We start from the raw sequence: 19,381 nt of genomic DNA on the forward strand, positions 1-19,381 counted from the left end.
ACGTGGCCGTGTGGGTCTGTGTGTGTGTGTGTGTGTCTGTCTGTGTGTATGTAGCCTGAACTTCCTAAACTTCGGCACGCCACTAGTCCCACAGTTTTGCCACCACACACTCGCGCCATATGTCAAATCAACCGGCTTACTCGGGAATCGTGGGCTATTACTTTTCTAAGAGAAAGGTTCTATAGTTTAATTGATATTAATTTATTAGTGAATTAATTTTCCCCATTGACTTATAATGGGAATTGCAAAAACTCACATTCAATTATTTGTCTCTCGCAAACCATAGGGGCTAGAGTTTCAAGACTTGGAGAGGAGGTTCATAATGATTTCAAGGATTAAATAAAAAATAATTGTGTCATTTGGCCGCATGGTGGCGCCATAACACCCCACTTTACGTTTTGGCCTGTAACTCTTGAACCGTAGGTCGGAAAATTAAAAATATTTTTTCCCTGGATTCCTTGGGTCATGACGCATCTCCCCATATAGGCCTCGCCCATTTGCGCCATGATAGATTTTCCGCCATCTTGAATTTTCTCCAATACACACTTTTTGCTCCTTTTCCTACATATTTTCTTCAAATGTCACAAAAATCGGTACACATGATCCACACACACACACACACACACACACACACACACACACACACACACACACACACACACACACACACACAGCTCCACTTCACACGGGTGTGATTTTTAATTAATGTATACATTTAATTTGAGTAAATTGTCAATGACCATGCGGTCCAGTTCCCCAAGGGCCCCTGAGAGCCAAGGGCCCCTGACAACGGCCCCACCGGCCCAATGGTTAATACAGCCCTGCTCTTGTGTTTGATAGTGTAGAGGAAAAGGTTTGAGGTGGAGGGGGAAAAGTGACACATGACAGTAATGACCATCTTGTTCATACACTAGCTGTGACTTCCTGTATCACTTGCCTGATATGAGCCTCTGATCACAAGGGCAAATCTTCTGTGATTAGCCTGCAGCATTAGCACTTTTGGAACTGTAATGGATTTGTTGCCACAGCATTGGATGGGAATCTCAAGTCATGTTATATCCCCCACAGTGTGTGCTGAAACTAGTCACAGTTTATGATTGTGTTGAGGACAATTGGGTCCTTGTGGGTTGGCAGTACACCTTGATTGCAGTCTTTTAACAATGTGGAATACCCTTGTGTCAAATGGTAGGCCTATGGCTCTTCTCTGGGGAAAAAATAACTGATGTGAATCCTATGAACACTGAAAACTAAATGTCAGTGTAGCATTATGGCTGACAGTAATGGCCTTTGTTTAATAATGGTATTGAGGAAGAGAACTAAACCATTACTCACATTGGAAATCCATGTGCAGTGTTTGGGGTGACCGTCATTTCTCTCGAGGGTAACAGACCTGAAAATGTTCAATCAATTATGCTAGAAAAGAAACACCAATTAATATCCCTATTACAGCTATTGAATCATGGTCTGTCAGCACTATTATACAATTCCACATCATTAATGGGCGTGTACTGATTAGTCATTGCTGCGGTGGGGAGTACAGGAAATATAGAATACTGTGTGTACAGTACACTCACCAAGAACTTCCAATTTAAGATTAAGAGTTTAAACTTTAAAGTACGTTAGATCATCCAGATGACTAATTTCCCTAATTGCCTGCAGGGCAACCAGACTATAGTGTAGTACTTGTCTGACTTTATTCCATCCATCCATCTTCCATCCCCTCCTAGATAAACTCTTTTTTTGCTACGCTACTCCTCCCACACTTTTGGTGGCACGCACTTGGGCCATTATGTCAAATCGACCGATTTAATCGGGAATTGATTCCTTGCAAGAGATACATAATGTTATAGTTTCATTTATTTAAATGTATTGGTGATTACATCTTTTCCATTGACTTTAATTAAAAATTAAACTTTTCCCAAATATGGAGATGACTGACATCATAGATGTCTGACATCATAGGCCACACAAGACTGACACACTATGTCCATATATGGGCATCCCAAGATATGGGCTTAATATTGATGACATTAGCGATCTCCATATATGGGCATGAAAGGGACTGACACAGAGATCTCTATATATGGCCATTCATTTATTAGTGAATAAAACCTCCCCTTTGACGCGAATGGGGAAATTTCAAATGGTAAGACGAAATTAATTTGCAAGTGTGACACGCGTCAGGGCAACCACACTTGCAATTTCCAATTGCATCTTTCTAGTTATTTCAGGCTTCCTTTAACCAACTCACTATATTAATGAAAGTAATGTTGCATAAAGTGCCTTTTTTTGTAAATAAAAATAAAATCCCTTGTGGCTTCATACAATAATTCACTTGTTTTGTCACAGGGCGCTGTTTGAATGATAATGAAGGAATGAGTGCAGCAGTGAGTGCAGCACCATAATGAAGGAGAGGGGTGCTATGGTGGGAGCAGCACCTGTGTGCCATTTCTCATCATTGCTTTCTAGCCCCAATGTCATTGACTGCTTTACTGCCTTATGGCAGTTCACTGAATTGTTCAAGCCGTGGCCTGGCCAAAACAGCAAGGGAATGGACGCATTTGTTATTTGTGAAAAAGGGGCGCATGTGGCCAAATTGAAAGCGTAATGGATGTGTGACGTCAGGAATGAACTTCCAACGCAAAAGGGATCAACATCGATACATCAGCAGCCATTTCTTGATCATTAGCAACAGGGAAGGGCTTAGCACGGTGCAGGGATGGGGCTGGAGATTTACAATCTGACAGAATCCTGTACCACGGGTGTTTGTTAGTTGTACAAAACTATATTGACATAGTAATGATCAAATCATTCCTGGGTCTTTTTTGAAAATCCATCATAATCTATCCTTTATTTATGGCTGGTATAACCCATGCAGAGTGGTTCACATGTATAGAAAACATCTCAGTTGATGCTCTTGCTCCTTCCTCATTGTTGGCACCTGAAGTGAGAGAATAGCAATGAATCACTTTGAGACATTTCTTGGTATTTGCTGTTTTCCATTTACCTTTCTCTCTCTCCGCCCACACAAGCTGCCATCCTTGGCACTGCTAATGGAGACATTAAAATAAACATGGCTGGTTCCCTCAGAACAAAGAAACATTAATGTCCTCAGTTCATTTCCGTCATTCAATCAATTCTATTTCTTTGCCTTCTCCAATAGGCAGGAACATCTGTCCTCAGGGTGCAAATCAAGGCAATTCTTTGGGTGTGAAAACAAGGAAGAGACCATTTTATACCCAGAGGCAAGTAACCAGGAACTTGTTTACTCGTTTTTCTGTGTGCTGTGAATCAAAGGTTGATGTCGCCTGCTGCTACCTTTTGAATTGCTGTTCGGAATTAAGAGATTTGAAAGTTGTCAACTAAAAATCAGTACAGTAATTATCAGCCTACTTGAGGAGAGTGAGCATGAGGAATGTTGTTAACTGCTATGCCATGTGCAGTGTTTTACAATTTCAATGTAATACCTCATTCAGTGTTCTAAGTCATAAGATTTAACTCACAATTTATGCCTTAAACTGTGCTTTATTTCCTCTACTCTGTGTATATATTGTTTTACATGGCTGTGGTGGACAAGCAAATTGCAGTGGATTAACGCCACATTGTTCATGGGCATTCAAATCAAGTGACACATCCCCACTTATTCAAGTCTTTAATTACAGTTTACACTACAGCATGTGGGTGGTTGAGACGGTCATGATTGCTTCCAATGAGAACCCCGGAGAGGAGGCGAAGTGAAATAAAAGATAGAGAGTGTGTCATAGTGGGGGTAACTGCGCTGACAAACCGTATCCCTTGACAACTGTTAAGATATTAGTCTTTCTGATTTGTTTCTGGCCTGACATTTTCACAGAGATGTCAAAGCGATGCCATGCAAGAGGCTTCAATATTGCCACAGGGTCAGCAGGGGTCCATATGACTAATTTGGTCGTACGACAGTACAGTATGTCAAATGTTTGAGTGGTACTGTCATACGATGAAGTATAATTTAGGCTGGGGGCGCCGATGGCCTACTAGTGGTTAAGGCACATACCATATCGTCAGGGGCAGAAACTCTCCAAGTTTCAAATTAGTATTTTTTCGTAAAGTAAAGCCCTGCATCATAGTCAAGTTTCAAGTTTATTTCGCCATTTACATTAAAACTAGTCCTACCCCTTCAAATTATGTGCAGAGTGAGTCAATAAAGGTCTTGTAAATCCAAAACAGTTTTCTGAAAAACATATGCTATATATCAGTGGTTCCAACTGTGTCATGTCGAGGACCCCCAAAAAGATATGTGTTTGTTCCGCAGACCCCATCTCAATCTGTTTTTTTTCTTCTGGGGACCCCCGGCCCAGAAGCAAAGATTTTGGTTACAAATGTTGCCTCATGCTAGATGCAGAATAGATATGCCTCATGCTAGATGCAGAATAGATACACCATAAAAATGCTAATATACAGTATACGATTTGTGAAAGTGACAAACGGGCTTTGCAGTCATGTCAGGTCTGTTCATATGCTAATGGTGATGTGGATTCAGATCAATTGGTCCAGCCACCGAAGAGAAACAGACACTCAGACAGACACTTAGACAGACAGACATTTGGATAATTATATGTTTGATTGTCATTAAAATGCATTGGAATTCTTGTTCACAAGCCACACGGAAGCAAAAACAAACATATACAAGACGGTACAGAAAAAGACAAGGGTACAATCAGCATAATAACGGCTCAGTGCATCAGTTGTATAAAAAAAAGTATAAAAAATAGTTATCCAGCAACTTTAACAATACTATAATAAATAATAAAGTGCATTAGTGCTAGCCTGATTCTTCAGTCCGCACATTACCACCCCCTGTTGGTGGGTGGTGTGTAGTGTGGACTGAACCCGGAGATATTTTATTTTATTTCAAGCGCGCCTGAAGAGCGGGCGCATTGAATGGGCCAATCAGGGCTGTAGACTTGAGGCACGTGGTATGCTGGTCCGGTCCCAGCCCCCTCCCTTCGGAGCTGTTCTGCCCATGTGAGATTCCATAGTGGACTCTGATTGGTGCTCTTCTGCCCACGTGAGCCGCTAGTGGACTCTGATTGGTCCGTGAAAACTGTCATGGCGGAGTCAGACTCGACTCGAATTCTTTTAATAAACAATACAATAGTGCCGTTTCATTATGTTTTAATACCATTTTGCACTAACGTAAACATGCAGTCATATAATATGTTATGAGAAATAACGTATTTTTGCAATGTCACGCCGCGTCGCCGTCGGCGACACACGGGGCTGTGTGTGTGTATGTGTGTGTGTGTATGTGTGTGTGTGTGTGTGTGTGTGTGTGTGTGTGTGTGTGTGTGTGTGTGTGTGTGTGTGTGTGTGACGTCAATAGGCTTTACCCCGCCCCCGCTGAAGTAGAATCTCCGTCCCCAGGCTCAGACTCAATCCCAAAACGAAGTGTGTGATTGAGTCTGGCGCTTGCAGTCAGGCTACATTAGTGCTGCTTATTCAAAAATCGCTACCGCTTCTGGAAAGAAGCTGTTTACCAGCCTACTAGTACGAACCTTATGCTTCGTCTTCCTGTCAGGGCAGCGCTCCCAACGGTAGCGTCTGCCTGAAGGTAGGCAGCAGGGTTATAAGACCGTTGCCGGGGTGGCTGGGGTCCCTGATTATTTTCAGTGCCCTGTTGGCACCTTTTATTATAGATATCCCTTAATGAGGGAAGATCAGCACCGATGATCCTCTTAACTGTTCTTACAACAGCTTCCATACCAAGCCGTTATGTTCCCTGTGAGAAGGCTCTCAACAGTAGATCTATAGAAATTGATCAGTGTCATTGTGGACACTCCAGCTTTCTTTAGACATCGCAGGAAATACAGGTGTTGTTGCGCCTTTTTTATAACTGAGGTGCAGTTAAAAGACCACTTGAGGTCGTTAGAGATTTGCACTCCTAGGTATTTAAAGCTATCCACAATTTCAACATCGACATCATTAATATTGATGGGAATGAGTGCTCGCTTGACCTGAAGTCAACAATGACCTCTTTGGCTTTGTTCACATTTAGATCAAGATTGTTGTTGTTGCACCACTGTATTAAATCTTACAAGACATCATACAAGACTGTCGCACAACACTAGTGAAAATAGCACAGTGCTCCTGAGAGAACCATGAATTCTCCAGAAACATATTTCTGTCTCTACTTTTTTCATTGGTATTGACTGAAATATCTCTGCCTGTATCTCTTTCCTTGTATTTGGTCTACTCCTTGAATGAGAACATCGACATTGTTTTCCATTGATCTCAGGCGGCCTATTCTGTATTTAATGACTGGCTGACTTCTTATAAGGAAGCACTTCATTAGTGCATGATACGGTCACCAGCACTTTCGCCTATAACATATTCGCCTACACGCATTTGGTCCTTTCACCTGGCATTTTCACCTTGGAGGAGAGTCTTTTCACCTACCTGTCTGAGCCATTTCACCTACCCTCAATTCTGCTGTCAGACTGTCCATGTTTGCAAATTATCTCTTTGTCATTTAAATATTATAGTGACTGTGACAGTGGTGTCAAGTGAATCTAACAGTTTACTTGACATTTATTATTTACATCACATTTTATTCCTAAAAAATGGCAAAATAGTTTTTTATGCCTGTTGACAGGCAAGGTTGATTCTATAGGCCTACTTAGGTGTAGCATATCTTATATAGACCTACATATATATATTTTGTATAGCCTAATGTTAAAACAATATAGGCCTACAATACTGTTCATTTTACAATACTGTTCAATACTGCACCAAAGAATGTATAGTATCGGGACATGGATTAATTAATTATTTGGGCGCACCTGATTCCAATAGCTCTGTATTTATGTGATTACTATGGAGTGCATAGGATAGCCGTGTGTAGGTTTGACATGTAACACCACTGTCACAGTCACTATAGGCCTAATATTTAAATGACAAAGAGATAATATGAAAACATGGACAGTCTGAGGGTAGGCGAAATGGCTCAGACAGGTAGGTGAAAAGACTCTCCTCCACGGCAAAAGTGCCCCGCGAAAAGACCTGGCGAAAATGTTATAGGCGATTATGCCTGACACCCATGATACAGTGAGCACGGAAAACAGCTCCACGTGGAATGATCTGCACATGTAGATGGACAAAAGGCTCAGGGTATTGTGCCCTCCATGCATGTTTCAAATGTTTGCTTAGTTTAGGTAAGTGTTTGCCTTTTGGCTATTTCATGTTCCTGGTTTCCTAATTAATATGTATTGTGCACAAATAAACCACTGGGCTTGTTGCGACCATAGGTTGCCGTTTACTCTTGTAAGGTCTATGGGTTTTGCCGCTCTGACATCATGCTCTGACGTCACTGTGATGTCAGGGGAACCACACTAACAGAATACTTGATGACTTAGGAGCTATGCATGGCTATGCAGTCTTGTGTGTAAAGGGTGTAGAGGAGAGGACTCAGCACGCAGCCCAGAGGGGCTCCTGTGCTGGTAGTCACAGGGTCTCATGTGATGTTGCCAATTCTCATCACTTGATGCCGGTTCGTTCAAAACCCAGTATCCTTTTTTTTCCTTCAGTATTGAGCCTAGGTCTCTGACCTTGGCAGGAACTATTGTGTTGAATGCTGCACTTTAGACAATGAACAGCATTTGTCCACATCTGTTCTTCCCCTCATCCAGGTGAGAGAGGGCGTTATGAAGAGCCATGGCAATTGCATCATCTGTGTATGTGTTTTGACGATATGCCAATGGACCAATCCCCAATCACATACACACCCATTGTAACTGTTACAATGGGTGTGTATGTGATTGGGGATTGGTCCATTGCCATGGCTCCAGCGAGACAGGTAGCATGGAACAAATATAGCCTCATCAACCAATCAAAGCATTTACTGACAAGTGACAACAGAGGTGAGGGAGCGACAGGCCCTCGCATTGTTCACCAGACAACAATGCTGCTTCACTGAATATAGCTCTTTTCCTAACTATGACAGCAAAGATTTCTGGACACTGTTTTTGTTTTCTTTGTCGTGATTTTAACGATTTGTGTAATGCCCAATGACTTTCTAAAGTTTTGTAAAGGTTTATCAAATTCATTAATGTACTACTTTGGAAAGCTTGAATGATTACAGTTAAAATGGCTGTTGTACTTTTTTAATTTTTGTCTGATTGACCTTATGGGTAGACAGATAACCACATCTAACCATTTGAAACTAATTTCTTGAAGCCTTATTTGATAGCTCAATCAAAATGGCAGGACGTTACACACAGAGTTTTTACAAACAACAAATCGACTGGACAAATAGGATCAATCATCCAGTGGTATATAATGAAATAAATGTAATCACTGCACACCAAAGTCAGTGTGGGCGACAATCAAGGCAGGCAGCTATGGTCTGTAAGTGAGTCAGTTGACAATAAATTACACACACCAAACCAATTTAAGTGGGAAAAATCTAAACAACGCTACTAAAATAAAATATTATCCAGTTTAACACATGGGATAATAGTTTAACATGACATCTTCCAATTTCAAAGACAAGACAAGTTTGAGTTTGAATTAATATGCCATTGCCTTCTTTATCTCCCACTTACTTTTTAAATCAAGTGTATTTCAGACCATTAGTCTGTAAGGGAACTGATGACAATATCAGTTGCTATCAGTCATTGAATGACAAGAGTCAAGAACAAGAGTCATAATAGTAAAAACACAGGTTACTGGCTTGAGTGATTGATAACATATATATATTTAGTCATCTCAAAACAAACAAAATGTCTATAACTACGTAATATGATACATTAAATATAGAACTTCTATTGGTGGACAATATTAAATAATTAAAAGCCTAAAAGATTCTAACAGATTCAGGTAAATGTCTTAAAATAATAATCCTTTTAATCACGAGAGTGTTAACCCATGTACAATTCACCGTTTGTCAGCCTTCTGATTGGTCCCTGAGACTCCCTGACTGGCCAACCAGAAAAAACCATTCACTTTTTGCTATCGGGGGTGGAGTTTGTGCAGTGGAGAATGTTGCATGTGTCTTTCAAGAACTGTCCGCACTGCGCGACACGGAGTTCGCCCGGTACGGCCGCGGGAGGTGATAGCGACGGCAAGCGATCTCGCTCATCATAACGAATAAGCTTCAACAAACTAGTTCACATGGACCTTATCAATGGTCTAAGAGTCACGATTGGTTACATATAATTTAAATGGGCAGAATTACGAAAAGCCAGCCTATTATGTGACGGAGAACTATAATCAGCCTGTCCTCTTCCTACCCAAGATGCAATGCGCTTTCTTTTTCTATTTCTATTCTCTCTCTGATCCAGAGGATTAAACTAATTAAAACATATATTTTCGGGGGGAAATTACTGTTTTGCTATGTAATTACTGTACCTTTTTCTTCCCTTTTTATTAATATCACGTAGATGTGTTTTTTTGGTACTTTATATAGCTGTAATGAGGCTATGAAGGAAAAAAAAATCCCATCCACTTCCACTATAAAAGAATCTGCAATAGTGATTCTGTCCCACTGGGATTAAACAAATTAAAACATATATTTTCGGGGAAACCCCCTGTTTTGCAATGTAACTACTGTACCTTTGTCTTCCCTTTTTATTAATATCACCTAGATGTTTTTCCTTTGGTACTTTATATAGCTGTAATGAGGCTATGAAAACATAAAAAAATCCCATTCACTGCCACTATAAAAACAATCTGCCCAGGGTCAAATGTCCCATCATAGTAACAGGGCAGAATGGGGCGGGATTTGCAAACTAGTGAATTCTGTCAGTCTTAGCTATTTTTTAGAAACTAGAGGTGGTGGCCCAAACATCTAGAGTTCTGGCCATTACGTGCGGCCCTCACACTAGAGGGGAGCAAAGATCTGCCCGGAATCGAAGACCAGAGCCCCGAACCGAGAACCGAGCCGGGTCGGGGCCAAAATATTCATATGTCCATCGGGCACGGGTCGGTTTCAATTGGTAGGTAGCCGAGTGTGTATGTGGGTTGAGAGAGTAATTGCTCTCTCTTTTCCCTTTCTCTTCTTCTCATGGATATTTTCACATGCACACGCCAAGTCTCGTTATATAAATGTAGCTCAACCATGTCATGTGATACTGTATGCTAGAGTACACTTTCACAACAAAGTAATAACTAGGACCTCTACAGGAGAATACAAGAACGCTCGACCGAAAACACGCTTGCCCCGGGATAAATGCGGCGACCTCGGAACGTCACCACCTCAGACTTAACCTCAGTAAAACTATGCCTAACCCTAAACCTATTTCTAACCTTATCCTCAGTAAAACAAATACAAGAGTAGCCTACAAGAACTGCTGGGAGTTAAGTGTGTTTTGGGGTGAGCATTCCGGTTACTCTACCAACAGGGTATTATGGAGGATCATTTCAGGAATTCACATTACCACCGGCCATCTCACTCTCACTACCAATCAGAATGCATACCACAGTAATTGCGACCGTAGGTCGCACTTACTACAGAAAGCTGCTCGAGGTGTCCGTCTGTCCGTCCGTCCGTCCGTCCGTCACACACGTCACACGTCACACTTTTGCCCTGCTCATATCTCCGCAACCGTTGCCCCGATCCATGCCAGATTTTGCACACACACTCCTTACCCCGGAGCTCCAGGGACCCCCAGCTCCCTCGGGGACCCCCAAGTGTAAAAAATGAGCACATGTGCAAAAATTACCAAATGACCACCCCAACGGGGCTGCTCACGGGGCATTCCCGGGGACCACCCACTCCTGGTGCTCCAGAACGGATGCAGAAGTGGTGGCGCCCCCAGTGGAGGACCCCCTGCCACTGCAGCTCACATAAAATGCCGTAACTCGGGCTAGGAGCGACCGGGAGAGCCGGGGCCGGTACCTATTCGTCCGCCTTGGCGGCGCGGAGACCCCACCCCTCATTTCTCACATGGCCCTCTAGCGCCACCATGAGGCCGATTCAGATTTTGCCCTAAAATCACGAAAATCACTACACAGTATGTCTACACTCATGTCATCAACATGCTCAGGAAGATTTGGGAAAAACAAATTTTTGCTCTATTTGTGGAGATAAGTGACCTACGGTCGCTTAACTCCCGATTAGGGAGTCTTACTGGTAGTAATAGTGTGTCTGTCTGTCCTGCTGTTCAGCAGTTGTTCAATTGTCTTAAAAACATAATACAAAAATCAATAACACATCTGCCTTGCTGACCATCTACTTTTCCACCTTCAGATGTGTCTCTACTTCTCATAATCAGACTGGGGCACCACACAGTATAGGCACTGCAGGGCCGGACTGGGACCCCACACATTATAGGCAATGCAGGGCCAGACTGTGGCTCCACACAGTATAGGCAATGCAGGGCTGGACTGGGACCCCACACAGTATGCCAGTTTATTTTCTCTAATGTGGAAACGGGATAGAGCGCTCGTTTTCACCAACGTCGGCAGGTTAGCTACTCACCAGCGTCGGCAGGTTATCATTTCACCAGGTTAGCATTCACCAGCGTTAGTTTTACTGAGGTTAGGGTTAGGGTTGAGGTTAGGGTTATAGGTTTAAGGTTAGGTTTAGATTTTGGTGCACCTCTGCCACGGTCCAAGTGACCACAATGGATCACTCCCTACCTCCAGTTCAGCCAGTCACAAACTTCAAAAATTAGTCCGGGGCGTGGCTATCCCCTTTCCACCTTAGAGAAAATAAACTCGCTCACAGTATAGGCAATGCAGGCCTAGGTGGCTGCCTGGGGTCCCACACAATCAGGGCCATGTTTTGCTGTTTTTCTAGGGACATGTGGCCACTTGGAGAGGTGGGCACATGGACAACTGGGCACTTGGGACATGTGGGCACTTGGAGAGGTGGCCACCTGAACAACTTGGCACTTGGGACATGTGGGCACTTGGAGAGGTGAGCACCTGGACAACTGGGCACTAGGGACATGTGGGCACCTGGACAACTGGGCACTTGGAGAGGTTGGCACCTAAACAACTGGGCACTAGGGACATTTGGGCACTTGGAGAGGTGGGCACCTGGACAACTGGGCACTAGGGACATGTGGGAACTTGGAGAGGTGGGCACCTGAACAACTGGGCACTTGGGACATGTGGGCACTTGGAGAGGTGGCCACCTTGACAACTGGGCACTTGGGACATGTGGGCACTTGGAGAGGTGGGCACTTGGACAACTGGGCACTAGGGACATGTGGGCACCTGGCCAACTGTGTGCAAGGACTGACTGGAGATACAGATCTCCATATATGGCCATATCAGTTGGATCACTGCTGCAACGTAGCCGATCGAGATGGCCGCGAACTTCTAGTCCTTTTTAACAAATTGCCCAGACATTTCTGCACAGTCCAGCAATATGCTAGGTTTGACCTTTTCTTTTTCAGGGGCAGTTTAGAGTGTGTGTGTGTGTGTGTGTGTGTGTGTGTGTGTGTGTGTGTGTGTGTGTGTGTGTGTGTGTGTGTGTGTGTGTGCGTGTGTGCGTGCGTGCGTGCGTGCGTGTGCATGTGCATGTGCAAAATTCTGATTGCCATCCAATAGGAGTATTATATGTTTCATCAATGAGGAAGCTATGGCTTCATGTCCCACCAGTTCACAATGACACTAAGTGGAAGAGGTTATGGCACTATTTGAGAAAAGCACAATCACATCTGCCAAGGAAAATTACCATTGCTTTTTATGTGGATAATTATTATAATTTTAGCCATTTACTGCTGTAGTGTTAGAGAAAGGGGGTGGTGGGGTTATTATAAGCTTACTTGTCGGGCATTTGTTTCCGGTTGAAAGGCCCTATCAGTTCTGAATAACAGCTAACACACTGCGTCATTCTGTCAAAGCATACAACATAAATTGCAGCACTGTCATTACACAAGCCCTTAGAACACGGCCCGCCTTTAAAGTAATTAACACACCGCAGGTGGAGGCAGTTAATTTTATATATAATAAAAATGAAACCTGTGATGGAGTCTGGTTTAACTTCCGGAAATTCAGTTTTGATAATTCTGATCAACAGCACTGATCGTTCTATCCCTCTGGATGCTGTAATTGGGTGTAAACAAAACTGTTGTGATAAATGTTGGGGGACAAGACAGTGCATTTGTTTTTTCCCCAAGGTTTTATTAAAATGCCAACACTGCCCAGTAATTATGAAAGCGAGGTCAGATATAATTAGCTGCAGGAGTCTTCTTTGATTAATATCACTGTCTAAACAAACAGGACAAACTTTCGCAGGGTTCTGATGTGTGATATTGGTGATAGGTGTTTTGAGAGTCATTTGCAAGTAATTCCTCAGCACAAATTGGGACATGTTTCTTAAATTAATGTCAGTTTTATCAGTTATAAAAAGACTACGAAAATCCAGCAAAACATCATGTTAAAATGACATGAATGAGCAGTAAATGAGTGAAAAGTGAATGATTAAGCCCCGTCAATTTCTGTTTGTTTACTCAAATATTGGGCTGCAGAGACGGGTTCATTAACCTTAAGATCACTGCGGGTCAAAGGTTCTCAGTCAAACACGCACCACACATACACGTAAATCTGTGGAATCATTTGACACCAAGATCATAAGATGAACTGGTAAGTGTCTGCCATTAGTTAAATATGTGTTGTATAACAATGTAGGAGTGCATAGTCATCTGGTGTAAGCCTAATGTTTGCCAGTGTGTTTTGTGTGGTTCTATTTTCCTTCCTGCATGTCTCGCGGAGTGTGGAAATGACAGGGCTGTATGGCAGCTTCGCCTCACCCAACTTCCCCAATCAGTACCCCAACAACCAGCGCATGGTGTGGAACATCACTGTCCCCGAGGGCCATCGGGTCAAACTCTATTTCACACATTTCAGCCTGGAACCCTCCCAGCATTGTGAATATGACTACATTCAGGTAGTACTACACTGCTCTATCTACAGTTTATCAGCTGTCAAACTTTTTCTTTTTTTTTTTTTGTACACAAGTATGAAGTTTCTTATGTTTTCATTATGTTTGGCATGGAAATGTCACATGTGTACACATGTGTTAAAATAACACTTTTTAAAATCTCTTGTACTCCACTATATACAGCCCACTTGTGGTCCTGTTATAGCAATGCAAAAATGACAAAACTTCAGGTGACATATAATGATGCATTTTGTATATTTCTGAAACTCCCAAGTTGGACTAGTGCTAGTGAAATGTTTGTGACCAGTAATGTACCCACCTTTCATGCTGTAATGAGTAATTGTATGTATGAATGTGTTAATTATGGCCTGAACAGGGATCACACAGAGTGATACAAGGTATTCCTCATGCTTTTGGAAACACCGGACTGACCGGAGGCAATGTTCATGTTTTTAATTGATCTGGGCTCTATGGATTGGAATCAGTCTGGTACTCAGGCAATCTAATTTTTTTTTATCTCTGTTTTTATATGGACCTATTGTGTCTGAAATAAAGTTCATTATCACCTCTGTAAGGGCAAGATTAAATATCAACATCTTTGCACTAACCATCTATCATGCGAACTGCTTTTTGACCTTTTGGACCAGGTTCTAGCAGAGGGCAACGAGACCTTGCGCTTCTGTGGAGAAGGAGAGAAGGACTATGAAAACGCCCCCAGAAATACCGTCATCCTGTCAGCAGCGAACCTCATGTCAGTGATCTTTAGGAGTGACTACTCTAACGAGGGTCGATTCACCGGCTTTCAAGCGTTTTACACGTCTGAAGGTGACACAGGATGGTGTCATCGTTGCCTCAAGGCAATGGTGGTGTTAAATCTATCGACCAGAGTTACGTAGAATCTCAGAATCGAAATAATACAGGATAAAAGGCTTATATTAAAAGAGTCAAGATTCTACAGTACATCACAGTCATCCTCCGCAGACTGTGTCAATAATAACAACAATACAGAGTACAACCTTATGCGCCACCTTCTCTAACCTTATGTACATACTGTGCCATCTGGATTGTGCTATGTGTACAGAATATTGGTATATAGATTTTTGCGTACCCTTGACATATTTCTCTTGTTTGATTTCTTCTTCTCCTTGCTATTCCTTGCCTCTCCCCCCTTCTTTCCTTTTTCTGTTCCTGCAAACAACAACAAACGATGCAGCCTGTACAAAAACTTTCACCTACTTCTTTAAAATTGTGATGTAACAATAAAGTAACTGGCAATATAGTAGGCTACACTACAAGATTTGATACTGGGTATAATATATTATACAGGTACAAGAAAATAATATTATACAGGTAAAGAATGTGCATAGTTTGTTCTCCCAAAAAAGAAAGAGAATAAAAACTGTTGCTCTATTGTCAACAAAAAGAGGGTGTTTACATCATTATTGAAGACGTTTGACCTGGCAGCTTTGTTTTGTTTTGCTCTGTTCTGATAATGTTCAAGGCTTTGATAGCCTTGTGAAAGAAAAGGGGAAAAAAAACACTTCCCCAAAGAGAGATAGATAGAGTAATACTAATTCTGTGTGAATTTTAAATGTATTTATAAGGCATCCTTATCCTTCACTTTAACCATTTCACACTGTATGCTAATTGATTGAAAAAATGCCTCTTTAGCCATTCCTGTCATTTTCTGTATAATGTTAACATTTTATCTCCCTTTTCACAGACATCAATGAGTGTCTTACCACAGTAGATGGGGAGAGTGTGTGTGACCATATGTGCCACAATTACATCGGTGGATACTATTGTACGTGCAAATTAGGGTATCTTCTCCATGACAACAACAGATCGTGCACTGGTAAGGACCAAACACAAAAAAATCTCAAGAGGCATTTTCATCTAAGATCAGTCCATAGATAGACTTTTATATTGATCCTGCAAGGGGAATTCAGTTATGATGGCATACAGTTATCCGTCCAAGCATCAGTCCAAAGACTCCAAACACTTTAGTGAGTGGCAGAATTATGTGCTTCAAATACTAATTGTAAGTCGATGTCCATCATTCATAGCCGCTCCTTTACTTGGATAAAATGCTGGTCCAAACATCACAGTTATCAGGGACAAACATTTTGTTATTGGGTAATTTATCAGATTGAAAATACCTCTTGTGGAATTAAACAAAATGAACAATTGGAAAGTACAAGTTAGGCATTTAGCAGATTTATCCAGAGCGACTTAAGTAAGCAAGGTAAACACATACTGTACAAATACAAAGTGGTGGTATAGGAGCAGCTGAGTATGGGGGAGATAGTTAATATAGCTTTTTTTCGTTACTAAATGTTTTCCCTATTGGGAGAAAGCCTTTTAAAAAGGATCCTCTACATTTTCTTTTTTCTGCATATAGGGCACACAGTTGTGGCAGTGTTTTAGATTGTATTTCATTATAACATTGTCGGGTTGAAAGTAATTTCAGACTAAAGAGGAATACTAATGCATAAAGTAGTTGATCTCTGCCAACCAGTATAAGGCTAGGTTAATTACTGATGATTCCTATGGGAAAAGCGCAGGGAAAATTGATACCTGGCTGTTTGCAGCACTAATAGTGTACTGATGCCTGGTAATTAATCACAATTACAAGCGTGGCTGTGCTTTAAATGGTTATTCTTCGCAAAAAGGAAAGAGTGACAAAACAAATCATGTGAAAAAAAAAACAATTATCTGCCTTCATATTTCCATAATTATATGAATTACAGCAACTCAGCCTCTTTGCCATATTCATTTATTGTTGTCTTTAACAACATCTGCGTACTTACCGGTGCAATAAGCCTACCTAAATGATTCACATCCTTGATGATGCCAGAAAATATCTCAATTGTCTGTCTTAAAGGCAAATAAAACTAATATACCTTCTATTGTCAGCAGATGTTAGGATAATATCTCATTCCTATGTATTCAACCGATTGCAAAACTAAGAAAGTGGGAACGGGACAATGACATGAAAATAATAATTTACATAACTGAACCATGCTTGGCTGTAATTTGTATAGTGCCATGCCAGAACCAGGTGTTGACTACGCTGTCAGGGGTGCTTACCAGTCCAGGGCACCCAGGTCCTTACCCACCCATGACTCAGTGTGACCACACCATCCGTCTGTCGGAGGGATACAGAGTGCTCCTAGAATTCGTGGCACCGTTTGACGTGGAGGGTCACCCTGAAGTCCCCTGTCCATACGATAGTTTGAAGGTCAGTCACATGACTTCGGATACAGAACCTCAAACCAATTTGAGACACAGACAGAGGCTGATGAATAAACAATGTATTCCTCCTCATGCTTGTGGGGGCAGCCTGTCACTGTGTTGTCCTCCTTGGAGATATATTTCCTTGCGGTCTGCTGCATACTTCAGCCGGCCACTACACAAATAAGTCAAACGTATAACACCTTGATTTCCATTATTCTGGTCCTCTCTTCTTCTAGATTTCGACAGCAGGACAAGAGTACGGGCCATTCTGTGGTGGATCATCACCACCAGGCACAATTGACACTGGAAGCTACCAGGTGCATGTCAAATTCAGGTCTGATGCTTCTGGGAAAAACAAGGGATGGAAGATCAAGTACACAAGCGCAAAAGATGGAGAAGTCATTAGAACCTAATTTGCTAGTCCTGCTCATTTGTTGTTGGCCTGTATCAAGGTGGTATACTGTGTACTGTATGTGGAACTTTGACCATAGTACACAGTGAAAAGTGTTGATTATACTCTAGGTTTAGTAAAGTAACTGTCTTCCTATTAACAACATCATAGTTTATATTTTCAATGTTTTCAATTTAGATAAAACTGTATGACTATAAAATTCTTATTGACTATATTTTGTATTGTGTGACTATATTATGTCTACAGAGAAGGAAAGGCACCATTCCCTCTGCAGGACAGATGTGTTTAAAATGGCACCTTAAAGAGAGAATTCAAGCTCTTTATTTTTGCAAATTTTAGTCTATGATTAAAAGGTGGACCTTTAAAATATAATTTTAGACTATAAAAATGTTCCTTTATGACTTGGCAGACACATGGTTATTGTAACAAATAATAATAATAAAAAAAAACTAATTGCTGAAGGTTATCCAGTCTGGTTGGAGTATAAAAAGACACAAACTCAGGTCCTCTCCTTCATACCGTTAGAGAAACTCAGGTATAAAGTCAAGGGAGCCAGCAAGAACTTTGTCCTAGCTTGGACCCCTCTTATTGCCTTTGCTGAGGAACATCCCTTTAACTAAGTATCAGATTGTACTGTGCTTATCTACTCTGTCTTTTTGAAGCCACTGTTGTATGAAGGTGGCGGGAGTTGTCCCTGTCCAAGAGTGTAATATCCTGTCCTACTGCTTACATTTGTTTTTGTTTTTATGTTTTGTTTGTATATTGTCTGTTTTCTGTGTTTTCTTTTTAGCCTAGGGGGGGTGGGGCGGGTGGGTGGAAGGGGTTGTTTGTATGTGATGTGATGTTGAAAATTTGAAAATTGAAAAATAAAGTCATAAAAAAAAAAAAAAAAAAAAAGACACAAACTCTTGGAATATATTGATATCCTGGCCAAAATATGTAATCAATTCAGCATGTCTGAAAGCCAAATCAACTGCCTGTCTCTCTCCTGTGGAAGAAGCGGGGAATAGAAGTCATTTAACCTTCATACATTATGCAGCTTGTTCTCAGCACTCCCCCGTCAAAACAGTCATTATAGGGTTCTTCAGGCCCATGAAAGTACCTCTCCTTTGACACGTTTGCATTTGCTTGCTAATATTTGTTCTATCTGTAACCTTGAAGTACTGAAAAGTGCTACCATTAAAAGCACCTGTTGGAATGGAATGCGTTGCTGTTGGGAAGCCACACATTTGTGCAATTTTATAATTTTTCCATGCATTGGGAATTTACAGTTCTACTTGAAATTAGCTTTTCTTGGACCAGAATAAGTGAACTTCTACTCAACTGTTTTGTCTTAAAGTCAATACCCCAATTTTGCCCCAGCACAGGCTTTGTAGTCTGAAGGGCAGCTACATACTGACCCATAGCATGACATTGCCTTGACATTTCCAACTTAGACAAATTACATGGCCTTCCTTCAACATGTTTTCCCCAAATAAATCTGACCACATTAATTAACATCAATTTGTTGTGCATCAAATATACACAAAGTCCCAGATAGGTGTAACAGATTGCATAACTAAGCATAACTTCAGTACCTGTACACCATTTCATATAAAACAATCTATAAATAAATGTAACACAATTTGACAGGACAGGAAATAAACGTTAAAAACATTTCTCTTGTACAATGACAACACCTATTAAATGTGCTGAGATGTTGTAAAACATCTGCTCTGTAAATCCCCCTTGCTGGTCCTTTAAGCCCGATTTATACATGGTCATGCGACAGTGTCATGCGCCGATATGACACGTTGTGAGCTTGTAGATCTGGTATTTTTGACACGGGACACCGCTGTACAACAAAGTATAAACAAAGCATT

General features: G+C 41.5%; 1 protein-coding gene across 2 annotated transcripts; it reads left to right on the forward strand.

Moving 5' to 3' along the window:
* Positions 1-13,474: 13,474 nt before the first annotated feature.
* masp2 (MBL associated serine protease 2) lies at positions 13,475-17,733 on the forward strand. Of its 2 annotated transcripts, XM_080734142.1 has the most exons (6): positions 13,475-13,572; positions 13,657-13,876; positions 14,518-14,695; positions 15,594-15,725; positions 16,915-17,111; positions 17,344-17,733. In XM_080734142.1, exons 1-6 carry the CDS (start codon positions 13,565-13,567, stop codon positions 17,518-17,520), a joined length of 912 nt encoding a protein of 303 aa, XP_080590268.1. In that variant the 5' UTR covers positions 13,475-13,564; the 3' UTR covers positions 17,521-17,733. The 2 variants fall into 2 exon arrangements, with proteins under 2 accessions (XP_080590268.1, XP_080590267.1); XM_080734141.1 differs by having other exon boundaries at positions 13,493-13,876.
* Positions 17,734-19,381: the final 1,648 nt, after the last annotated feature.

The sequence above is a fragment of the Nannobrachium achirus genome, assembly GCF_963921795.1.
Source record: "Nannobrachium achirus genome assembly, chromosome: 9".
Lineage (NCBI taxonomy): Eukaryota > Metazoa > Chordata > Actinopteri > Myctophiformes > Myctophidae > Nannobrachium > Nannobrachium achirus.